General features: G+C 38.6%; 1 protein-coding gene across 9 annotated transcripts in view; it reads left to right on the forward strand.

The window, feature by feature from the left end:
- Nucleotides 1–14,271, forward strand: part of UNC79 (unc-79 homolog, NALCN channel complex subunit) — a 106,405-nt gene that overhangs the window by 31,301 nt on the left and 60,833 nt on the right. For all 9 annotated transcript variants that reach the window (XR_012056479.1, XM_072930364.1, XM_030274890.4 and 6 more), the window contains 13 exons: nucleotides 360–550; nucleotides 1,358–1,481; nucleotides 2,764–2,904; nucleotides 4,237–4,458; nucleotides 5,042–5,269; nucleotides 6,627–6,768; nucleotides 7,198–7,277; nucleotides 7,362–7,510; nucleotides 8,535–8,692; nucleotides 9,026–9,207; nucleotides 10,464–10,665; nucleotides 12,279–12,458; nucleotides 13,505–13,570. Coding sequence is in view for 8 of the 9 variants with exons in the window: in XM_072930364.1 (XP_072786465.1) it covers nucleotides 360–550; nucleotides 1,358–1,481; nucleotides 2,764–2,904; nucleotides 4,237–4,458; nucleotides 5,042–5,269; nucleotides 6,627–6,768; nucleotides 7,198–7,277; nucleotides 7,362–7,510; nucleotides 8,535–8,692; nucleotides 9,026–9,207; nucleotides 10,464–10,665; nucleotides 12,279–12,458; nucleotides 13,505–13,570 (2,065 nt within the window). In the remaining variant the exon portion in view is untranslated. The remainder of the gene's footprint in view (nucleotides 1–359; nucleotides 551–1,357; nucleotides 1,482–2,763; nucleotides 2,905–4,236; nucleotides 4,459–5,041; nucleotides 5,270–6,626; nucleotides 6,769–7,197; nucleotides 7,278–7,361; nucleotides 7,511–8,534; nucleotides 8,693–9,025; nucleotides 9,208–10,463; nucleotides 10,666–12,278; nucleotides 12,459–13,504; nucleotides 13,571–14,271) is intronic.

Genomic DNA, 14,271 nt, shown 5'->3' on the forward strand with positions numbered 1-14,271 from the left:
CTCTCAAAGTAAAGACCCTGCACTGTAACAAGTTGCCCAGAGCAAAAAATTGATGGTGCAAGTTGACCAAATAAAGCTGTGCCGTTTTGAGAATTATAAATAATAATACACTGTATCATGGCCTGGAAGTGAGCAAACTTCATTTAAGTCTTGGACAAGGCCTTTGTGTGCTGTCAGTTAAATTAAAAAGGAAAAAACAATGTAGCTCCATGCCTGAATTCTAAATTATGCCTTGAAGTTTTTAATGATGACCTCCAAAAATTTCCTGGCTAAAACACACTGAACAAATCTGTGATACTGAGGAAGTTACAGGGACTAGAAATGTTGTTCATCAGAATGATTTTTGGAAATACTCACAGGTTGGTGGATACTGGGACAAATCGTGTAGTGCTGTAACCCAGTTGAAAGAAGGGCTGAATCGAATCCTGTGCTTGATTCCATACAACGTGATAAACCAGTCGGTGTGGGAGTGCATCATGCCAGAATGGTTGGAAGCCATAAGGACAGAAGTGCCTGATAAGCAACTGAAAGAGTTTCGGGAAGTGCTGAGGTACGTAGGCATATGTGGGAATCATTCTGGTTTTGCATATGTTTGTTGAGGGTTTTAGCATTGTAAAATGGTGCCAACTAATAAAAATGTGTGCAATATATGGCAGTGAGTGAATGCTTTGGATTTCTTTTTGTATCTTATGTTTAGACTAAAGGATTTAAGCTTTGGGACAGTTTTCTTTTCTTGCCCCCCATATCTTTGTGTCAAGAGCCAACTACATGGATGCTTCTTTGGTGTGAGCAAGGCATATTTTTAGTGTGCTTTCTGCAGCATGTTGGAAGGACCATCTTTCTCCTCCTGTCCAGTTGATGAGAAATGGCAGGGATTAGAGCTGTATTTAGCTGATATCTTCCTGTATTGAGCAAAGGAAACACCAGAATAAGAATGATGGTGGAGTTACAGTTTTATGTCTGGTTTATGACTTTCATGGTAAAACTTCACATTGCCTCTTAACTGTTGTCAGGGCACTGAAACTGACTGTAAGTTCATATTTGTAGATATTGCCGTAAACTTTTTTTTAGTGCAAGCGTGGAATAATGGACTAGTGAGATGAGAAATTTTCCAATTTTTGCATTGGGTGTTGGAAAAGATACTGCTATCAAATGAAACTGGACATATGTGATGTCAACTGTTAAGGTGCATCACCAAATTCTGAGATGGGCTTGTATAGTCAGGGCAGGTGGTATCAGCAGTGTGGAATGTGAGGCTGCAAGTAAGATTAGCTTCCCCCTACCAGTTTCCTGTTCTATCTCACACAGTGTATGCCATGCTAACTCAGTGATGCTACATTTTTATTCTATTTTTCAGCAAAATGTTTGACACTGAGCTTTGTCCTCTCCCTTTCTCCTTGGAGGAGATGTTTGGCTTTATTAGCTGTCGATTCACAGGGTATCCATCTTCTGTGCAAGAGCAAGCATTGCTCTGGCTGCATGTAAGTATCCTTATTTGACAAGTCATGCTGAAAAAGTTGGTAATTTTGAAAAAGAATCTGCTGTTCTGAGTTTCATGCACCCCTTCTGCCCTTTGCTTAGCTCCAATATAAGGATGGTTGGTAGAAAGACCCCGAGTGGTGCTAACCCATCATGAGCAATAACCTAGCTGGCAAGGTGGGGATCAGTCAAAGATTGCACTTGGTAATCTTGGAGATTTTTTGTAACTTAAATGATTTTGTGATTCTTTAAAAATGGAAGCTTGGGAATTTGTTTATCCATTTTTAAAGAAAACCTTTGTTGTCAATTGAGTCTTTAGGGCCATTCAGCTGGCTGAGTTTTTTTACAGCATTACTTTTTAGTCTCCACGGAAATTGGTCTGTAGATTCCAAAATTAATTCCAGACTCCAGAAACAGCTGTAGTTGTTTCTGTATATGATGAGCTGGATTAGACTAGCTCTGTACCCACCAAGCTTTCTGCTGCTCTTGCCCTTTTTGTCCTATATTTGCCCACAAAACTGGCATTCACCCAGTGTTACAGGGAGACATGGAGATACAGGAATTGTCATGTCAGCTGAGGGCAATGAATTCAGAAAGGATATAAAATTTTCCACAGCACCTTGGAATAATACCTGTACTTTCCATTACTGCTTCTTTCCTGCTGAGGGTTATTTTAATTAAGCCTCTACAAAGACCAATTTACCCGAGTATAATTTCAAGCTTTTAGGTATACAGAGTTTTTTAGTAAAGCATGATTTTTTTGATTTTTCTTGAATTAATGACTCTAATGACAAGTACAAATGAGTTTATATTTATCTGAGTGTCGGTGGCATAATAGATTGTGAATATTCTCCAAATGATATACAATTAACAATCCTGTCACTATGTTGACACCTGTAGGCTACCATTCTGACCAGATTCTAAGAATAAAAAATGGAATTCAATTTTAAGGAATAATAAAAAAATAGTTATTCATTCAAGTATTGGTAATACTTCTGTTTTATGGAAATATTTTTGTAGAATAACTTCACATCTCTGTGTATTTGGGCATAAGACTGATCTCAGGCTGCACCAAGTGGATGCCAGCAAATATTTTGAAAATGCCTGTTTCATTTTGCCCTAATTCTGACAGAAATCTGAGCTTGCACCTCACCTCATTGAATCCCAAAATTAAATGCAGAGAACTTGCTGAACTGAGAATGATGTTACAAAAATGCATATAAAGTAGCTGGTGTTTGTGATCCACCTCGAAACTCATGCTTTCTTATTTATTGCTTTCCTTAGGTATTGTCTGAACTAGACATTGTGGTTCCTCTTCAGTTGCTAATCAGCATGTTTTCTGATGGAGTTAATTCTGTAAAAGAATTAGCAAATCAAAGAAAATCAAGAGTCAGTGAACTGGCAGGAAATCTTGCAGCTCGGAGGGTAACTGTTATTTATCCTGATTATTTTTTGTGCTGATAACAGTTTTCCTGATAGAGTCCACATGAATAATTAAAAATCATCTTTCAATATGGCAGCATTTGGCTGAAAACAACAAACATTTTGAAAATGAAAGAAAATTGGTGTGACTTCAGTTAATATTAATTATCATATAAAAGTGTAAAGATAACACAGGTGGGAACTCAGTATCTTTTCCAAGTGGTTTTATTCTTTGCACCTTCTATTAATAACCATCAGGAACAAACTATTATGGACAACTGGTCATCCAGAATGACCTTTTGTATTCTGGTGTGAATTTGGTGGGCCAGGGTATGTTTTGAAAGGGTGAGAGAACAGAATTTATTTCTGGTTCCCTGCATTTTTTGTCCCAAACACAAGAGATGCAGAATTTGATCTAAAAATTGTCTGTCAAAGGCTTATGGTCTGGAAGAAAACATGTACAAATATGTAGGTACTACACATACTTGGTCTGATGTGACTTAACTTCCCAGTAGTTTGGATGAAGTGCTTCAAGGACACCAGGAACATGGTTGCTTGAAAGACCTGATTCTTTAGATTTAAGGAACTAGAACATCTAGGTGGTTGACAACTCCTTAGACATGGTCTGCCAGTCTTCTGATACAGCTCTGCAGAGAGCACTGCCACACCTAGCCCATGATCACTTCTAAACTAAGCACAAAAAATTATTAAACTTACTGTCCGGTCTTTCAGACCGTAGCTGGTGTGAAAATTGACTTGGTGTGTCATCTAAGTGTGTGTGTCTCCCTGCAATGCCTAGAAGTTCTCAAGGTGTTTTAGCTGGCCTGCTGTGGTGTGTGCATAAATCAGTGCAGACATACACAATTTCTTACTGCCCTTGTGTCTAGCTCATTTCCAGCTACCTGTATCCTTGGTACAACCTCAGTTAACAAAGTTCTCTTGAGGTGAGCTCTTTTATTAGCCTCCTGCTATTAAAGCCAGTGTCCATGGATTATGGAGAAGATCATTGTAACCTGATGGCTGCTTTACTGCCTGCACCAATTTTCAGTTTGGTTTTTGATGTTGAAATTCTCCTTAGTAGGAATAACATAATGGATGTCAGCCACTTAGCTTGAGAGACTGTATCATCTGGGCAGAATATGGTTCCTGTACTTCCATAGTATCTTATTGTTCAGTGGTGTTTATAAGGGACACATGTATATTTTGCAAAAAAAAGCTACACAAGGGAGTGGCAAGGCTGTCAGAGTTCTTGCTATTTTTAGCATTTTCTTATAGAATGAGATTGCTTAAATGTCTAACAGTCACTTGGACACGTTGATTTTTTTATGTTTTCAGGTAAGCGTTGCTTCTGACCCCGGGCGCAGAGTTCAGCACAACGTGCTGAGTCCTTTCCCAAGCCCCTTCCAGAGCCCATTTCGGAGTCCAATACGAAGTCCTTTTCACAGCCCTTTCAAGAATTTTGGACATCCTAGTGGAAAAACAATTGATTTTGAGTGTGAAGATGAGGAAATGAATCTTAATTGCTTCATTCTGATGTTTGATCTAATCCTGAAGCAGGTACTTGCAGAAGAAAAACATGCACATGGAAGGAACACTGAAGTTCTGTAGTCACTTTTGGCTCTCCTTTATTGATTATCTTTCTGCTGAGGGCCTGGCATGAAGTGTAAGGCATTTGAATCCCAGCACAGCTGCCATCTGTCTTTATGTCTATAGAAATTATAGGTTCATGTTCAAAGAAGTTAGATACCTTCACATTCAGGATAGATACTAACCTGACGCTAGTAACAGGAACTTTTCCTTGGAGCTTTGTTTATTTTTACAGACTAGAGACAGAGATTTGTTGATAAGCTTAGGTTAGATACATAATTTCTGGATAGCTAGATTTCTACATTGTGAATCCAAGGACAGGTGTTTTGGATGACAGTCTCCAGGTAAAATTGATGGATTCTGTGCTTGAAATTGTCTATTTTCTCTAGCTGTTTGAGCTGGGGCCTCAACACCAGTGGCAATTTAAAATTCTGAGTTACAGTTTATCTCAGATTCTTCCCAGCACTGTAATATAAAACTAGCAGAAATGTAGGAAGAGGCAGACAGTTTGTACTCTGCCTTTTAAATGAATAATCCTCTCACTTTCTTTCAGATGGAACTCCAGGATGATGGTGTCACTTTGGGCTTAGAGAACAGCATCTCAAAAGATATAATATCCATCATAAACAATGTGTTTCAGGCACCCTGGGGTGGTTCTCACACCTGTCAGAAAGATGAAAAAGCAGTTGAATGTGGTCTGTGCCAGTCCAGCATTCTGTGTTACCAGCTGGGTTTTGAGCTGCTGGAACAGCTTGCTCCAAAAGAAGAAATCAGGCTTGTGGTAAGTAAAGCAGGAAAGGGTGTGTATTACTGGTGTGCTGAAACTCCTTCACTATTCTTATTCCACTGTGCTCAAGGGAGCAAAGCTGCACTGACTTTTGGCACAAAGGATTCGAGAGGTTAAAACAAAATGCTATTGAACTGTAAAATTTCCTAAGTTTGAATTGCTTCAAGGAATCCAGGGAAGATGGCAATATTAATTTGCCATGAACTCTTCCTCCATGAACACTGAAGTGCTATTTCACTTTGGATGTGCATCACTCCAATCTTACTGTGTCTCAAAAAGAGAAGTGTTAATACTTACCTTTTGTTAAAAGAAAGGAGTGGATACAAAATGATTAATGATTTTGAGTGCATCGGTTGTCAAGTGAAGAAGCCTTAGTTGGAGCTTGACTGTTTGAAATGCTGAGCACTGTGGGAGAAATGATTTTACTTCAAGTTGAGTATCCAACTTTATCTGACCAAGATACATACTCTCCAGTCCCTAGTCATCACTAAACTTCTTTGTAGCTTTTCAGAAGAATTGAAGAATTTCGTATGGTGGTGGTGGTCTGATGAATTTATTTTAAGCTGGATGTCTATTATATGTAACTGTTCCATCTGGTAGTTGAGAAGAAGGCATCATTCCATTTATTATGATGCTCATTTGCTGTGGCATGTTAGTAGCAGATTTTTATTAGCTTTTTTTCTTCCATAGAGGGAATAACGATGCCTTTTTATGTGTCAAATTTTCAGATTGATGTGTATGTTAGAAGTAGATATTTTGCACATGGTATTCAATAACTTGTGCTAGAAAATCATCTCATGCCCCTTCAGTACAGATTCTCATCTCAACTGAGAATTAGTGAGCAGTGCAGTCTTTTGGGTGCTGGGACACTTCCAGAAATTCACCCTGAAATTTGCAACATAAATATCACAATGTCCTGAGCTGGCAGAAGTAACTCCAGCCTGGAGTTTACATTTTTCAATGTAAAAGTGGTTGAGGTAGGTCCTGCCCCTAAGCCTGTAACTCCGCAGTAGTGCAGGAAACACCCTGCTCCTGTGTGTTACTCCTTTCAGGCAAGGATGACAAACTTGGTGAAGTATTGGCCCTTTGATTGAATCCACCTCAGCTCCAATATGCATATATAGTTTCTGTTAAGTCAGTGTCAGGAACACCCCTTGTTTTGGTCAGTATTCATTTGCTGATGCAAAATATTAGATATGCAGGTGATTTGAGTGCATAAATGTACATGGAACTAAAAGTCTGCCTCATTTGAGCTCCGTTTGTCACACCAAATGTAGCTTAGTCAGCAGGATATGGCCTCGTGTCTGTAGGTAACATCAAGAAATGAATTTAACTTATTATATTCTTAAAGGAGCCCACAGATAACCTCGAGGATAGTCTTCTGTATACTAGACCTGAGTTTATTATAGGAACTGAAGGAGAAGAGGAAGACAAATCAGCACCAAAGCATGGAGAAAACCCAGGAAATCACACAGAAACCACAGAAAATGCTGGTAAGTAGAGGCTGAAAAGGTTATTGTAGTAAGACTTTAAAAGAAATGCTTATACTCATATACAATGAAAGCAGTCTTTCAAGTCCAGCAGTGCATATACAATGCAAGCAGTCTTTCAAGTCCAGAAGTGCACAATAACTTTTTTTATCATGCATTTAATTCTTTCAACATATTAATTGAATAGGCTGTAAATAAGTTGATAGCAATTGTGACTGTCTCCCAGAAATGTTAAAAGAAATCTTGGCTTTTTGAGCATATAAAGTAGCAAAAACATTAGATGCCACATTCCATGATATGCTGACTTTGCTGACTGCAGGATTTATGTGCCTAGAATTAATTTATCTCTCATCACTTTAACATTCTTTAGATTAGTTTTGAAGTCACAGATAAAAGAATTTTAATATTGTCTGTAACTTACATTTTTAACAGCAATAAAGAATGACACAGAAAGGAAGTTTTGTTATCAGCAACTTCCAGTTACCTTGAAGCTCATATACACTATATTGCAGGTAACATTGATTACTTGTTAGTTTAGTTTGTATTGTTGGTGAAGTGGTGTCATTGTGTTGAGAGAGAAACATCTGTTTACACAGGAAATGTCAAGGTTTGAAGAACCAGACATTCTTTTTAATATGCTGAATTGTCTGAAGATCCTGTGTCTTCATGGGGAATGCCTGTATATAGCAAGAAAAGACCATCCACAATTTCTTGCCTATATTCAAGATCACATGTTGATTGCAAGGTGGGTTATTATTGCACATTTTCTCTTCATACTTCATTAGTTCTCCACATTTGTTGTTAGTGTCAAAGAATTTGCAAGTTTACTATGGAAAATTAACAAGAGTGGTAGAGAAGTATAGAAAGATTAAGAAACCTGTATAAAAGTTATTGCACAGGCTAATTAAGATGTAAATGAAGTCAAGGTAACCCTGCATTGTCCATCGTGGCTACTCCATTGTGAACCACCTCTTTTGCAATGAGCCAGAGTCTCTCATATGCAATGACACCATTACCTGAGACTGATGTATCTTCCTGGAATCTACAAAATAAAATAAAGGATGTTTGAAGGCAGGCACACAGTTTATAGGGCCTTAGCATTGAAGCTGAGACAACAATAGTATTTCACCTTATTGTTGTGAGGAACAGGAAGTTTATTCACTCAGAGTGCATTGGATTGAAATTCTGTGCATTTTAAGATTCTCTTTGGAGAAGGAGACTTCTGCAGAAATGTAGCTGAGTAAACATCAGCATATGATCTTTTGTTTGTCGGCACTTAACAGCTGCTCTGTATCAATTTTGCTGAGCATTTCCCAAGACTTAGGGTTTTAGCAGCCTAGAGAATCTGTCTTGAATCTATACCAGCAAACTGTGAATATCCAACTTCTTAGTTATTTGTGGATACACATGATTTTTGTGTCAAGACAGTTCATGTGGCTTATGTGGTGTAGCTGGTCATGCTGGAACTCCTAATTTGTAGCATAGACTGTGTTCCATGGCAGTTTCTTGAACTAGGCAAGCTCTTTCAAAATGCAGTATTTCAAAGTGAGGAATATTTGAACCTGGATTTGAAATAAAATATGCTGTAGCTGAAGATTTGCAAGTAGCTCTGTTTTCCTACTCTGTTTTTACTACAATCCACTCCAGAGTACTCACATAAATGCCCAGCATGGCTCATAGAGATGTTCATGCAAAGTTCTTTACATTTAGAAGAAAGGATATCAAGGGAGTGTCTTTATAAGCAGGCTTGCTCTTTTTTGTCTTGCCAGCTTATGGGGAGTTATAAAGTCTGAATTCTCTCAGCTTTCTTCCCTGGCAGTCCCACTTCTTCTTCATGCACTTTCGCTTCCTCATGGAGCTGACATTTTCTGGACAATCATAAACAGCAATTTCAACAGTAAAGACTGGAAGATGAGATTTGAAGCAGGTAGGCCTGAGAAATGTACTCTATTTTCTCTTTGTTTCTTCTCTAAAGAAGTAGAGCTTTCTCTGCAGTAACTGAGGAGACATATAATAGATGATGATCTTTTTGCTGCTTTGGAGAGTTTTGCAGATAGTTCAGTGCTAAACTATGACACAACAGTGTGCAGTAAAATAAATGAGAAAATGAGATATTTTGGATAATAAAAATCAAAATTATAAATCTTTGTAGCTATTTTTCATGGTTACTTTCTCAGCTGTGCTTATTTCTAGGAAATGTGTATTAATCAGGGCATAAACCATTGTCTAAATGTATGTGCCTCTTGTCTTGCTGCTACAGTTGAGAAAGTGGCTGTGTTGTGCAGATTTTTGGATATTCACTCTGTGACAAAAAACCACCTACTGAAGTACTCTTTGGCTCATGCATTCTGCTGTTTCCTGACTGCTGTGGAAGATGTCAACCCAGCAGTGGCTACAAGAGCTGGACTATTACTTGACACCATAAAGAGGCCAGCTTTACAGGTGGGTGTGCTACATGGGGAAAAAATACATTCCAATGGGAAGCTGGCTTTTCACCTGGAGTTCATATGTACAGTATCACAGTCACTGCTAATACTTCTTTAGGCAAGCATTATTGGTCTTGATGCTTCACATATGCACAAAATGATACTGCCCTACCCCAACTTAGAATCATGGGAAAAAATAATTTTTAAGATTGAGTCCAACTGTAAATACTTTGATGACTGCAAAGGATTATTGTGTTTGAACTGCTGTCGTAGAAAACTGTAAATGATTTTTGGATTTTTTGAAAATAATTTGGTATTTTTCAATTAAAAAAATAAATTTCTAAGTCTTATGAGACCCCGCTGAGCTCACAGAAAATATATTTGAGCAAATGTATTTGAGCAAAACCAAACATGGTCTTGATCTTTTAAAGATTTACTTAGACATGTAATTTTATGAATGTGAGAGAGCCTGCTAGTCAGGATTCACATGATTAAATCAAAACAGATACCTAAGTGAGAAAAGCAAGATAAAAAAATAAATCTCATAAAACAATTCAGTTCTAGTTCTGTGGAGAATAGAATGAATATGTATTTTAAAGAGTTCAGGGTTACTGCCTACAAAAAGCTGTTAATATTTGCTAGTTTAATTCCATTTGCTACCTTTTCAAAATAGTTTCCAGAGAACTTGAGTTCAATGACCCTGTTACTGAACTTGGGTTCAATGAGACCAGTATACTGCACTTCCATATTCAATATGTGGGCTTTCTTACCAAGCTTAAATCTTGACAGTCCAGACAAAATTCTAGTGCGGATAATGTACAGAAGAATTTTCAGGCAAAGTGCCTCTGATGCCTTTCACAATGTAGTCTTTTTTCCCTTGTTTAACCAGGGTGATTAATTCTTTTATAATTAAGAGCTTTATCCAGTTACCTAAATGTAATGTTTTTCTCAGATGGGGAGCATGAGCAAAGCACTTTGATATTGTGTACCAAATATGCAGTAGGATAGAACTTTGCCTGTACCTTTGTATTACTCAGAATCTTAGAAAATTCTACATTCCAAATATGATGCTTATTTATGTCTTTACTTACCTCCCTCTGATATCAGTAGCGTTAGTTCTGATTTGAAGGACTTGGTAGAAAAAAGGAGCTAAACCTTGATCCTGCTCTAACTGACAGAAGAAGTTATGAGCTTTGACCTCCCTTTATTTCAAAAATCCTTAAGAGATCTCATATCTCAGTTATGTGTTGTTTTCTTTGTTTCCCCCTATAGGGTCTCTGCCTCTGCCTTGATTTCCAGTTTGACACAGTTGTCAAGGATAGGCCCACAATTCTTAGCAAGCTTTTGCTACTTCATTTTCTAAAAGCAGATATCCCAGCTCTGAGCTGGGAGTTCTTTGTGAATCGCTTTGAGACCCTGTCTTTGGAGGCGCAGCTTCATCTGGACTGCAACAAAGAATTTCCTTTCCCAACAAGTAAGCATAATCCAAGTCAATTTGATCACTCTTTACAAGCCTGGAATTTTAGCTGCTGGCAAGAGTCTGAGAGAGTTGCAGGTCTCATGTATATAAATTCTCTGAAATTAAGTAATCTTTCAGGTCAAAATAATATAAATTGAAGTAAGCAATTTTTACTTCCTGAATACAGCTTAGGCTGTATTCTGTTGCACCTTTGGGTGTTGTGTTTTGCTTTCACTAGGATGTGATTGCCAGCCTTGGTTGAATTGTGATCTGGTTCTGTGAGCACCTCCAGCCCACATTAACCCACTTATTCTACTGTAGAAGTTCTAATGCTGTCACATTTGCTGTTCTTCAAGTCCCAGATCATGGCCAGCCCTGTCCTGTGGTGATCTGTGCAAAGTGAGCCCTAGGAGTTGTTTGACCCTCAAAAAAGCCGCAATGTGTGGGGCACAGCATAGAGATACATGGACCCCTAGAGCCAGTGCTCAGTTAACTATTTTTGCAGTGACAAATGTTTTTAAATGTTTGTCCTGTTTATACTTGGTTTCTTAATGAGAAGCCAAATCTTGCTTTCACTAGAGAGACACTAAAAATTAATTAATGCATAATTTTTTAGAATACTGAATAATTGAAAACTTCCTAACCCAAGTGGTGGCCTATGAGTCAGATCTATTTCCATCTGATTTTCCTGGTGGAGATGGGAACAGCTGTCTGAACACTGCATGTTCCCTCAGCAGCGTAATGCTTCCTTCTACATTTGCATGGAGCCCAGTGCCTAAAAAGGTCTAGATGCTGCAACTGCTCCACAGGAGAGGGATGGAACTGCAAAGGTGTTTTCTTCTCCATATGTGAGTAGCTTGACCCAGTGCTGAGATCTGCTGCTGTGGACTGAGGAGCGAGTCTGGGCACTAGTTTCTAACACCTCTGGCTGCAAATGTAGGGCAGTATCTTTAAATAGGAATATTTTGGAGTGGTTTAAATTAAGCTGAAGAAAATGTTTAGATTTCTTTTTAACCTTTCTCCTTGCCATTTCAAATAGATAGGTGATGTAGAGGATGGACTCACTGACTTCAGTCACTCAGATGATTAAACTCAAGGGGTTCCAGTGCACTATAGATATGAGTGTGGAAAAGTATTGGTGATCCCATTAAGACATGCAGCGATATTGCTGATAACACCACTGTAACTCCATAATCAAATACTCACAGGTTTTTTGAGTTCAAAATGAGGATGGTAGGTGCAGGCAGAACAGGAGGTTAGTAAGGCAAAACTAGAGGCCATGGTTAGGTATGAGTACACTAAATGTGATCCATATTTGTGAGATTTCTACCCTTTTAAATAGGGAGCACCTTATATTCTCTTAGCCTTAAATTCAGTTTTTGGCTTCAAGAATCTGTTTTTGACCAAGAAACAGCATAATTATTTAAACACAGTTATGCCTTCTGGGGTTTTACAGTTTTCAGAATGAGAACATGCAAATGAGTACCTTGCAGGTGGACCCCGTGGGCTCATTTGAAACTTTCTTGGCTCGAGTGGGACCCGGGGCCCAGTTGCATTTGGCACTTGGCAGCAGTAGGAGCTCCCCGTGCTGTGGAATGAATCCTAACTTGGTCCTTGCATTTGCAAAGCTATCACTGCTGTCCGGACAAATGTGGCCAACCTCAGTGATGCGGCAATGTGGAAGATCAAGCGGGCTCGTTTCGCACGGAACCGCCAGAAGAGCGTGCGCTCCCTGAGGGACAGCGTCAAGGGACCCGCCGAGTCCAAGAGAGCGCTCTCCCTTCCGGAAACCTTAACCACCAAAATTCGTTGAGTACCTATTTATGTTTTTGCGACACACCTCTGTCTTCTCCCCCAGGATCGTATCCCATTGATGGGTACACATTGGAGTTGTCAGTATTTGTCCCGTCAGTTTCTGACTGCTTTGGGCATTACTCAGTTAATGACAAGTTAATGAGTTTGACAAAGAAAGTAGATGTAGACAAATTGTGTCTAGATATGTCTGTTTAAAAGGCCAGGATAAAATGCTCCAAGACTAGTTTGTCTTTTCTAGATCTTAATTTTTATTTGTGGCTAATATGCAGTAGTTTTGTCTTAAATAGAAGCAGATTTTACAGAAAAAATCCTCATACTTATATTACTAATATATTTATTAATCATAACTATTAATCAGTGCAAGCAGCATATGCTAGATGTCTTAAAAACAGCTGTTAATGTCTCAAATGAGTTTTTGAATATATTCAACATTCTGTTGTTAAGGAAACAATGTCCATGCAACACATCCTTCCTGTGGGCTTCTACAGGGGGACCTAGGTGCTGGAAAAACATAGGATTGTATGGAGTGCCTTTCCAAGCAGAGATGAAGCTTGGCTGTTCTCATTTAGAGAATTTTGCAAATGCAGATTAATCTTTATATTCAAATTGGGCCTCTTACATTGCTCTTACCCATATAATGGGACCTGATAAAACTTTTGAACCTGGGTGCTAGTGAACTATTAACTTAAAAGGTAATCTTCTTTCCAACACTGCAATATATATTCTTTCCAACACAGTCCCCCTGAATATTTTGGGATTCTTAGGTAATCATTCATGACTGATTACAGATGCTGCACAGAGACTCTTGTGTGCTGGCTCTTGTACCTGCAAAATTAAATGACGTAGAAAATTAGAGTTATAGAACATGGTGCACAAAATCTGTAGGGCACACAAGTGGCATGTTCCAAGCAGTTACACCTACAGCCTGACAACAGTGCATGAGTAAATGAACATAAATGTGCTAGCACTGAATATAAGCTAAGTGTAAGATGTCAATGCTGCCTTATTAAACAGAGCTGCTCCTGTTTTTTTTCTAAAGCTGTGAGCTTGACCAGACATGAGCAGTCTGCACCAGCTCTTGGAGGAACACCAGAGCAAACACCAGGTGGGTGTGACAAAGGAGGTGTGTTTTGATGGAACAGGAAAAGGAAGGCTCTAACTCTGACTTTCTTGCTGAATCATGAGATAAACTTACACAAGATGGAAGTTGTCTAAATGGCAGGCTGAATCACATCTCAGCATGGTTCCAAAAAGTGTAAATTAAAGCTTTGCTCTCAATCTGTACTGAAAGCTGACTCCAGTTGTAAATAAGCCTTTGGAGTCAGCTATGCCAGCAGTGCCTCGCCCTCCTCTGTTTGATTGCCCACAAGTAAATATTTGCTAGACTGGTCCCATGGGTCACTTGTTTTGAGACAGATCTTTGAGTCTTTCAGGCTTTAAAGACAGCAGACAGAATGCTTTTGACTGTCAGTACTGTATATTAATTACACTTATCTCCTCTGCTTATAGATATTTCAAGTCCCTTATTTTGTATTTACTGACATTTTCTGAAGATGTCACCCTTCTGTCAGGCTTCTGTAGAATAGGTAGCACAGCAGGATCCAAGTAATCTCTTAATAATTGTGGCTACTGACAGTCAATTGCTCTGAATGCTGTGTAGACTGATAATTTGGAAGTGAAAAGATGTCAGATTCAGATATTTTCATGTTCTGTCTTCAAAACTTGGAATATGTCCAACAGATAAAAATTCGTAATCAAAATATATCAACTTATTTGATGATCAACTGAAAGGAAGATACCTTGTCA

The sequence above is a fragment of the Taeniopygia guttata genome, chromosome 5 (genome assembly GCF_048771995.1).
Source record: "Taeniopygia guttata chromosome 5, bTaeGut7.mat, whole genome shotgun sequence".
Classification (NCBI taxonomy): Eukaryota; Metazoa; Chordata; class Aves; order Passeriformes; family Estrildidae; genus Taeniopygia; species Taeniopygia guttata.